Genomic DNA, 10932 nt, shown 5'->3' with positions numbered 1-10932 from the left:
TAATTGTATATGTTTCTATAAGAGCCCCCCCAACTCATTCTTCTAAATTCCAGTGAGTACAGTCCCAGTCTACTCAATCCCTCCTCAAAAGCCAACCCTCTAGTGAATCTCCTCTGTACCCACTTCAGTGCCTGTATATCCTTTCTAAAGTACGGTTACCAAAACTATACACAGGTGTGGCCTCACTAGTGCCTACACAACTGCAGCATAACCTCCTAATTTTTAAACTCCGTCCATCTAGCAATGAAAGACAAATTTCCATTTGCCTTCTTAATTACCTGCTGTGCCTGCAAACCAACGTTTTGTGATTCACGCACAAGAACAGCCAAGTCCCTCCGCACAATAGCATGCTGCAATTTTTCATAATTTTGCTATTCACCTATCAGAATGGGATGGGAGTGTCTGGAAATCTTTACTCCTTTCCCCCTGCACAAAGCTAATGTCCAAACCTTAGAACAGTTCTAAGCAGGGTCACTGGAGTTGAAATATTGGCTCTGCTTTCTGTCCACAGATACAGCCAGACCTGTGCATTTCTTAAACTGTTTCAGATTTCCAGCATTCGCAGTTCTTGGTTTGGTTTAATGATTAATCAAGTCCGCTGTGCCCCTTAGAGGGCAGAATCCACATTGCAACTCTGAAAAGAACTCTTCAGTCATAGAAGTGAGAATTCTTGTGATAATAATCCTGGTGACTGATATCGGGGAAAATCCTGTCTTACCACAGTAGGACCTGACACCTTTCTTGAAGATGGTCATGGACTTTGAGATTCCCTAGCACGTTCTCTTCCTTCCAGATAAGGGAAATAAGATCATGTATTCATGTCAATGGTACTTCACCACATTTTAGTGCTTCAGGGAGGCTCCATGTGCTCCCGATTTCTGTTGTACTTTAGCTGTTGAATGGCCTTATTCTGAGATTGGCTTGTGCTGAGATAGAAGTTATTCATTAGCTTGATTGTGGCATCATTGGCTAGGCCAGCATTTATTACTCATCCCTAATTGCTCAGAGGCAGTTTAAGGATGAACCATATTGCTGTAGGTCTGGAATCACACATTGGTGAGACCAGGTAAGGATGGCAGTTTCTTTTTCTAAAGGACATTGGTGACCAGACGGGTTTTTCCTGGCACTCGACAATGGGTCATTAGACTCTTAATTCTGATTTTGATTGGATTCATAATCCAACATCTACTGTAGCTGGATTTGAGCCTGGGTCCCCAAAACATTATCTGGGGTTTCTGATTAACAGTCCAGCAGTAATATCACTAGACTGTTGCCTTTCCCCAAGAGTAGGCAGCATTCTGTGGACACTCACATTGATGATCTTCCAGGCAGTGACTGTCATTAAAGTGTTACTTCCTGTACTCACCACCTACTTCTCTGACCTTGATAAGCACTTCTTTGTTCTTGGCCATCAGTAGAGTGGAGCTTTGAGTGTATGAACTGTAGTTAGCCTTGACTATGTTAAAGAAACCATGCACATCGTGGTTGTCAGCTAACTGTTGGAACTCCTGTGCTTTCTCCACACACCATGAGTTCTCTCAAAATACAGAACGTGGAACATCAGGGCCTCATGGACAATGCCAACAGTGGCAGACCCCAGAATGGTGTACAGTTATCACTGCCTGAGAGATCAGAACATTGATATCATGATCTTAAGGGAGACCCGATCTGCAGGGGAAAGTCAGTTCAATGAACAAGGTGGCAAGTACTTTCTACTGGTATGGTACTTTAGAAGAATAGCACCACTTTCATGGTATCAGAGATAATGGGAACTGCAGATGCTGGAGAATTCCAAGATAATAAAATGTGAGGCTGGATGAACACAGCAGGCCAAGCAGCATCTCAGGAGCACAAAAGCTGACGTTTCGTGAAGGGTCTAGGCCCGAAACGTCAGCTTTTGTGCTCCTGAGATGCTGCTTGGCCTGCTGTGTTCATCCAGCCTCACATTTTATTACCACTTTCATGGTGTTGGCTTCACCACAAGCACAAGGCATTTCTGAAACTGCAAAGTAACTGGAGTACGGAAATCACCTCTACAGGTGTCTGAGACTGACATTCAGCCAAAGAAAAGGGACGTTTTGTAAAATGTGCTTTAATGCAGTGTCTGATTAGACCTTCCATTTCATTAAAACAAAGTCATGGTTCCTCGGATCCAACTATCTCTGAGAATATTCTCTAATGTCAGAGAACAAAAGACAGGGTTACCAACTGCCCCTCCAGAACCTCTGTGTGACTGCATTGTTCTTCACCCTCAAGAATGACCTGAAGTTAAAAAGGGCTTTGTTCTTACACTATTGTACAGTTTTGACCTATCCTTTTATAAAATGTATGCTAGGGGGTGGAGTGCTATACAGTGTTATGTTTAAATTAAGTGCACTTTAAAATCTTTTCGGTCATAACTTCTGCGCTACAAACTTTGTTGATAGTACAGTAAGTACTATGGCAAAATATTTATTCTGTTCCCTAGACCTGCTCTTCATCATAGCGACAAGATTACGTTCCTTTCCCCTATGTTTGTTTCAGACCTAACATTATAAAAAAAACTGCTGGAATATATTGTCTTTTGAAATCATACTAAAATATTCCAACACACCACTATTGCAGTATAAATTACCTAGGTGACCACCAATAAACAACGCTCCAGAATTTTGAAAGCAGTCAAGGACAGTTATGTAGATAGGCGTAGATAGTACCCAATTCCAGAATTGTCCCAAATTGTTTTTTGCTTTGAATTCAGCCCGTCTCTTTATTGTCAGCATCTTAAGTGTCCATTATAAGATATATTGAGGAGACATTTAAATTCATTGAAACTAACCTGCATAATTTGATTATCCTTTTTATATTTAGTTTCTTTATTTATTAAAGAAAACTGACATTGCATTGAGTATTTAAGCATCACTTAAGAAAGCAAAGAAAAGAGTGGCATCATTTTACTTTTACCCAAACTGAATATCAAGCGAAGAGCTATTCCTGATATCCTACACTCTGACTGTGATTAAGGAGCCCTTTTACCACAGGAGTTAAATAATAACTCCTTGGTGGATCAAAGAGTCATCAAAATAGCTAAGTCTGTGTAATAGGGATCAATATTTTTTCCTTTGTTTCCGACTGCACTGGGCTGATTACTTGCGCATTTCAAATTTGTTTTTTTTCTCTCACCTAGTCCAAGCTCTCCCCACTAACATCCATGCCTTTTCCAAAGGCCTCCATCACTTTACTCACAAGCATCTTGACACTTTCATCACCCATCAGATGGTCCATGAGATTTTCACTTCAGAGTCAATCTTTATTCAGCCCGCTTCAGCTCTGTAGAAGTCGTATTGAATTTAAATGTTAAATTTGGTTTCTCTTTCCACAGGTGCTGATAGACCTGCTGAGTTTCTCCTGCACTTTTGTTACTACAAATTCCAGCATTCGGAGTATTTTGATTTAATCCAATATCTATTTCTCAAATTCTGTCACATGCATTAAGATGATGCAACCTTCCAATCTAGAAATTCCAATCTGTCATCTATTTTCTTCAACCAAGCACCATCGCCACTCCCTCCCTGTGGTGAACAGGACCTTCCACATTGTCTAATCTACCTCACGCACTCCATCCCAGAAACACAATGGGGTTCTCCTTGTTCTCACCTTCCAACCATCTAACCTCAATGCTTGCGGATTACTCTCGGCCTTTTCCACCACCAAATTATCTTCCCTCTCCAACCTTTCAGCATTCTGAAGAGATCATTCCTTCCACAATACTATGGTCTGCCCCTTAATCACACCCAACACTCTCTCTTCTTTTCCAAATATGCCTTTCCAGATGCAGGAAGCAAACCATTTGTCTTTATACCACTTTTCTTCTCATGGACAGAAGATCCAAACACTTTCTCGCCAAGACAGCAGCTTAATTGTTCTTCTTTCGGTCTGGTGTAACGCATTCACTGTTCACTATGTGAACTTCTCCACACTGGGAGACTAGAGCAGTTGAGATAACTACATTGTGGAATATCTCTGCTATATCTGTGGGACTGTCACCAACTATAAATGTGCTGGTACCTCTTGATAGCTGACACAATACTACCCCAAAAATATTTAGCAAATCACATTGCAAGCTTGAGCTAAATTCTGCAAATTTTTAACAATATCATGTCTAATTAAGTATTTTGACCCACTGTAGTCATCTAGAAGAGTCATCATCTAGTAAAAACACATTGATCTAATGATAAAAGTTACTATTTCCATATTTAATAGCCATCTTGCATGAAATTTGGGAAGCAATGAATTCATTGTATCACCTACTCTGTAGATCCTCAACACTCAGCCTCTAATTGTATTTAGAACTGAAGCACTCTGTAATTAGAACTAATGCATACTTCAGAATGATCATTCTTTTAGAAATATTGAGATAAGGGAAATCACCTTTAATTAAACACATTCAAGCATCATAAGCACACACCACAGAGCAAAGTAGCCTTCTGATTAGAAGAAATAGACAGAAAACATATAAAAGACAATTTTAGAATGTTTATTTCTAATGGGCGGAAGTGAAGAGTAATTCTAGAGGAAAGCCAATGGATCAATACATTTATCCATTCGATGAAAGTGCATGGTCATTAACAGTTTATGAAGATGGCTTGGAAAAGTAACAGGATCTAAGAATACAGGAAAATGTTCAAAGCTGTCATTAGCCTGATGAGTACTGGAAACTGAGTGGGCAAATAATTCTTGATGTTATCTACCATTTCTCTTCTTAATCATTTGCCCTTCATATTTTGTTGCACTGTCACCCTGCAGCAAAATCTTTTGTTTGACTGATAAAGTCAGTTCTGAAGCAAAGACACATCCAACTTGAAACATCAGCTTGGTTTCTCTCTCCATTGATGATGCTGCAGCTGCTGAGTTTCTCCATCAATTTATTTTTATTTCAGATTATCAGCATCTATAGTATTTGACTTCCAATCTATATGATGCAGTTTTGAACTGCCTAATAGTAACAAAAAGTACCAGAAGAATACCATAGTTTTCTTATTGACCAACACCCAGGCCATTTGGCCAGAACTACAGAAAACATATCAAACATTTTTAGTCGTGTATTACCCAAAAGGGACAGTCTTTTCTGGGCATTGTCATTTTAAATATGCAGAGATTTAAGATATCAGATATCATTTGTGTCCCAGCAATAGAAGACATTTCTAATCTCTAACATTGGAACTGAAAATATTGTGGAAGTAGACTCGATGGGGGTTTTAAAAAGGCAGTTTGATCTAATTGGATATTCACTGTCAAAGGGGGAATTTGGATTAATCTTAATTGATTGTTTCATGCTGAAAGGGGCAAAACAATGACCTGTTGGTTAATCTACTCCTTTTTTAATTTCCCTCCCTTACAGAGGGGTCTGAAGCATGTTCCCCAAACTATGGTTTTTGGGTTCCAGTCTTTGAAATAAACCTCACAGTGAAAGCCTTTATACTAAAACTTAGAGTTTATTAACAACACATTCAGGGAAATAATGTGCATATGTAATAGGGAAGCAAATATTCAGGAAAAGAAGGAAGAGATGGCAGGGGCAGAAAGGGTATAAATTACAAGTTTCAGTAAATCACAAGGTGTTAAAAATTAGTTTACATGAGTTACAACTTCCAAGACATCACTGTGCAATAGCAGTTTCCTTGTTGAGCTGCACCCAGCAGTTTTCCTTCTTGCAGGTTTTGAGTATACTTCTCTCCACTGAGCATCTTGAAGACAGAGATGGAGGGTCCAAAGCAGGCTGTCTTGAGTCCTACTTTCCCTTTGGAGGGGTCAAGCAGCAACTGACTGAGACTCCCACAACACTAGATTCAAGTAATTCATCAAACTCAGATTTCAATCATTCAAGAAAGACAGACATTTCCACTGTTGAAGGCCTGTCTTGATAGACTCAGAAGGCTGTTAAGCTAACTTCCTTCGAGTTTCCATTGTGAGATAACTATAAAAGCATTAGCATGCACTTCAGCAAAATTGGTCTTGGTATTTTCCCTTGCTCAGACCTAGCTTAAGGCGGTTAGTTCATCTCCAGCCCTATTGTGTCAACTTTAGAATGGAATGCCTCTCCAAGCAAGTGATCAGAAGCTTCTTGAATATGATCAGGCAATCTGCCTCAGCAATTTTGAGGACAGCAAGATCATCCATTTTTGAAAGAAACAGAATTAGAACATAAAATAAAGAGGATGCTACTTCTATTTTCCCTTCAGGATTTCTCTTCCTATCTTCCGAGTACTACACTTTATTTAAAGTCCAATGCATTAATTAACCTTATTAATTATCTTTCTGAACTGTATTTAACAGAGATGCCGTGCCTACTTGTGATATTTAGGAGATATTTGTCGAAGCCTGATACAAAGAAACAACAATGAAACTTACCCAGGCAATATCTGTCATGCACAATTAGTATACATCAGCAACAATGAATATTAAAAAGAAATTGGGCTGGTAAGTGCAGAAATCATGAACAGAACAAATAAAAATTGTGGGGAGTTATTTTTAAGTAGCTTCTGCTGAGTAAACTAAACTCACAATCAATCATTCCATGGAGACTGTTTTACCAGATTCCTTCAAAACACAGCCGCTGTGAAATGAAGCAATTTTCAATAATACTCATTTCCAGGCTTAATGCAACTATACATGTATATATTATATGCCTCATTGGCACAAGCTACACGAATCAAGTAATGACCATTCAATAAAAAGGCAGGCTACTCATCAGTGGCATTTATGGTAATGAGCCAAGGGGAATGCCTACTTAAAAAGAGAATGCATACTTCATGTTGTTGCAGTTCCTGTGGTGCACACTTGGTAAATACTGTCTCCATACAAAATACAAATACTTTTGATTCCTGTGTTTCCATTGTTAATATATTACTAATTCTATCTTCAAATTTAGGATCAAGAGTGGGCCACTTAACTCATCGAGCAAATTGTCATTCTGAGTGATCATTCATTTGCTTTGTCTCAGAATTTTGCTGACCAAAAGGTATCACAGACTGTCAATATTTGTTTTGAACATTAATTGACATTTGTAGAAATTAGTTTCAACTTCTACTCCCCTTTGCCTGATCGAGTGTTTCCTAATTTCACTTCTGAAAGGACTGACTCAAATTTTCATATCATGTAGACTCAGACCCCTCAACTAGAGAAAATTGCTTCTCCCAATGTACCTTATCAAGTGCCCTCAATATCTTAGTAGCAGTGCCATTACACATAATCTCATAATCCAGATGCTTTGTTAAGAGACATTTGCCTAAAGAGTTGTTTTATTCTCCATGCTCTTACACTACAAGTCACTAAAAAACAGAACTTGCCCACTCTTCCCTTCTTCACACAACTATCACAGCTTGGTATTGGATGTCATATCGCAGGCTGATCTATTGACGTGCATTCCCCAAACTTGAGTTACTCTGGAATGAATCATCTGGTCTGAGTGAAAGGTATCAAATCTGATCAGCAGCTTACCTCAAACTGGAAAGAAACAACATTTACTGGGGGGAAAAACTGTAGCTCACGGATGTAAAGACCAAGTAATACTTATATAATTCAGACAAATAAAGCAACTGAAATGCTATGAAAATGAAAGGATGTCATAATAATAAATTGATTATTCTATCATCTGGTTCAAAGCATTCTGTCCAAAGGAGACACTGACCAAAATGACTGATTTACCAAATACACTTACATAATGTGCAATAATAATTATTACATTTGAAAACAGGCCGAGTACACAGGTCCTAAAATGCACTGCTTGGGGGGATTCAACTGATGCATACAAAGGGAGTTTGAGTGTTACTTGAAAAGCAAGTGTCCAGGGTTACACAGGCAATGTGAGAAAATGGCAATAAATGAAGTGCCCATTCAAAGAACCAATACAGACATATTGGGCCAAAAGCATTAATTAAAAACCAACATATCTTTTGTATTTTTCAGCATCGTCCTAAAAGGCTGCATTCAGGGTGAAGTTAGCAATCCTTTCTGCTGTTTCCAGAGCTGACGTAACGATGCAAAACTGCTCTCTAGTTCTCAATACCTGAACATACGCCTATATTACTGCACACAGTAACTCAATTAAATTTTTTTTACTACTAATAATTTTGGGATGAAGATCAAGAGTTCATTAATGAAAACTCCACGAGTGTGGGCTGGAATGAGTAGCTTGTCAAATTTTTCCTTTCTGTAGTCACAGCCATCCACAATAACATTCTCAATCAGGAATATACAATTGAAGCTTGGGTCCACTAGGTTTTCAGACCAGCCAAAAATCTACATTGTGCTCAATGCATTAATTTATCAAGCCAAATGAATTCATGAAAATTAACACAGTAGCCTCTTTGATTAACAATGATTGTATACAATTTGTATTAAATGTAATAATAGAACAAAGAATGCTGTATTATTCTTTTCTCAATCATTGTGATCTCCATTAGCCTTTCAGCTTTCAAATAACAGACCAAAGATCAATGTTAAAAATATAAAAGATGAAATTACAACTGGAGGAACTGGAATGTGTATCAGAGTAGCAATGCAGGTTAGATCCAACTTCACCTGAAGGAGGCTTGGGACCTACCTCCTCAACCCTCCCCCAAAAGGGGAAGGCAATGACAAACTGACACTTTTATCAGTGTCAAGAACACTGCTTGAGATGAAGCATCTGCAGATAATGTGCTATACAACCTGCTCAAGGATGAGAACACAAGAATAAGTGAATTGGTAAATTTGTGGGGCTCTTTTCTGTCAAAAACTGAAAAGACAGATAATCAGGCTTATTGACTCTTCTCATCAAAGCTAAACCAATGGAAAAGCATTACTTGCTGGAGGTCAAGATTACACATTATGCCAAATACATGCCATTTTGATGAAGGATGCCACCTGAAATAGTACATTGTCCTTCTCTATTAGTTACTGACTACATTTCCTGTATATTAAGATTTGTCTTTCAGATTTATTATATTCTTTACTCTTTGCTTTAGTGCAGCGTTGGTGGTCTCCAACTCATTCACATTCAGGCAGTAAACAAATAGATACATCACTCTTGAAATTTGTGAATGAAGAAATAATCTCATAGTAATTTATCATATGGTGGAACGCAAAGTTAAAAAAAAACTTGATGAATTCAGGCTTTAGTTCGTTTAACTGAACACAAGTTGACAGCATCATTCATAAATTCGGATTAATATCAGTCTTATTACTCGAATGCAGGGTTGTATCAAGACTTCCCTAACTCATGTATGCCTGTCATTCTCCAAGTCACAGCTGATATTCTTTTCTGATCTTGTAATTTCCAAATAAAAATGTGCATCTTGAGGCAGGCTGATCTATTCACATGCATTCCTCAAATTTGAGTTGCTCTGGTGAAATGAGTCATCTGGTGTGAGTGAAAGGCATCAAGTCTGATCAGCAGCTCACCTCAAGCTGGAGAAAAACATTTAACTGGTGAGAAAAGCTGAAGCGCATGGATGTAAGAATTCAGACAATTAATGTGACTGAAATGCAATGAAAATGAAAGGATGTCACAAGTAATAAATTGATTAATATCTGGTTTAGAACATTCTATCCTAAGGAGATAACTGACTTAAATGAAAGATCGATCAAATACACTCTTACATAATGCTCAACAGTAAATATTACATATTTGAAAACATAGTTGAGTGCAGGCTGGGTACTCAGGTTCTAAAAGGCACTGCTTGGGGAGTTCAACTGATGTATTCAAAAGGAGTTTGAGTGTTATTTGGAAAGCAAGTGTCCAGGGTTACACAGAAATGGTGGGAAAATGGCATTAAATGAAGTGTCCATTCAAAGATCCAATACAGATGTGATAGGCCAAATGGCCTTTTGCTGTGCGATAATCATTTGGTGATTCTGAGGATGTAATTTCGAAGATAAAATATCTTCTGCAGTTCACTTTTATTTTAATGAATTTCAGAATTCATATCTTTTCAATACAGAAAATTAACTGATACAAGGTTAAAATGTACTGATATCTTGCAATCGAGTACTTAACACCGAGTATTTTACAAAAGCTTTGTATAACACTTTGCAATTTTCTTGTATAAATTTTACTCAACAAGCCTACATTCTTATGTTAATAGCAGCCCCTGCTTAAGGGTTACATTTCTTTTCAGCTCGATTCTTTACTAAATTACATCACAACACGTTTTAGGCAGCACTTTTACAAGACTTCACAACATGCACTTTTAGACTTTTTGCTGCTTAAAGAGCTACCACTTAAAGGGCGTCCTACCGGAGATTCTCTTAAACGAATGCATACTGAATGTGGCAAGACCTAGGGGGTTGAAAATAATTGCGAAAATAAATATTGTTTTCTTCTGCAGGTAAAAGTTCTCTGGGTGACAAATGGTTAATGACTTCCAACTCGGTCCCTGGGAATAAGTCGCAATTCTGAACCATGCTTTAGGAAAATATTTCCTGTAATAGAAGAGCCATAATAAGAAAACTGGTTAGTAAAAGCATACAGAGTGTTCTTAAAAGTATTCATCTACCATGGTTACTTAAATTGTTTATGCTTCCGACATTTATGGAATATTGTGTGCATCCTAAAAGTCACAGTGTAAACAGAAGAGCTAAATATTTCACAGACCTTCTTATTTTCCTATTCTAATTGTATTAACTGACTTGAACTTACTATGGTTTTGAAAAGATATTGTAACACAAACATCAAACCTTACAAGCAAAAGGTAATTTTTTTTTACACGAGTTCAAAGGAGCTATTAACCTATTCATTTATTACTATTCTATAAATTTGAAGACCCATGTAATTATTTTCCATTACGAAATTTGGAGAAAATATGCCATTAGACATAGGCCAGCAGAAGTTGTCCATTTAGTTCATTAAGTCTGCTTCATTATTCAATGAGATCATGACTGATCTGATAATCCGAAAATCTACTTGCCTGCCTT

At 37.8% G+C, this 10932-nt stretch overlaps 1 protein-coding gene across 2 annotated transcripts in view; it reads right to left on the bottom strand.

The window, feature by feature from the left end:
- Window positions 1-9880: 9880 nt before the first annotated feature.
- The window catches only part of ufm1 (ubiquitin-fold modifier 1), a 52518-nt gene continuing 51466 nt past the window's right edge, over window positions 9881-10932 (bottom strand). For both annotated transcript variants that reach the window (XM_059646732.1, XM_059646733.1), the window contains one exon: window positions 9881-10440. In XM_059646732.1, the coding sequence (XP_059502715.1) occupies window positions 10373-10440 (68 nt within the window). In that variant the 3' untranslated portion in view covers window positions 9881-10372. The remainder of the gene's footprint in view (window positions 10441-10932) is intronic.

Source organism: Stegostoma tigrinum, chromosome 6, assembly GCF_030684315.1.
Source record: "Stegostoma tigrinum isolate sSteTig4 chromosome 6, sSteTig4.hap1, whole genome shotgun sequence".
Classification (NCBI taxonomy): domain Eukaryota; kingdom Metazoa; phylum Chordata; class Chondrichthyes; order Orectolobiformes; family Stegostomatidae; genus Stegostoma; species Stegostoma tigrinum.
Note: the sequence above shows the minus strand (reverse complement) of the source record. Positions and strands in the feature narration are given on the sequence as shown.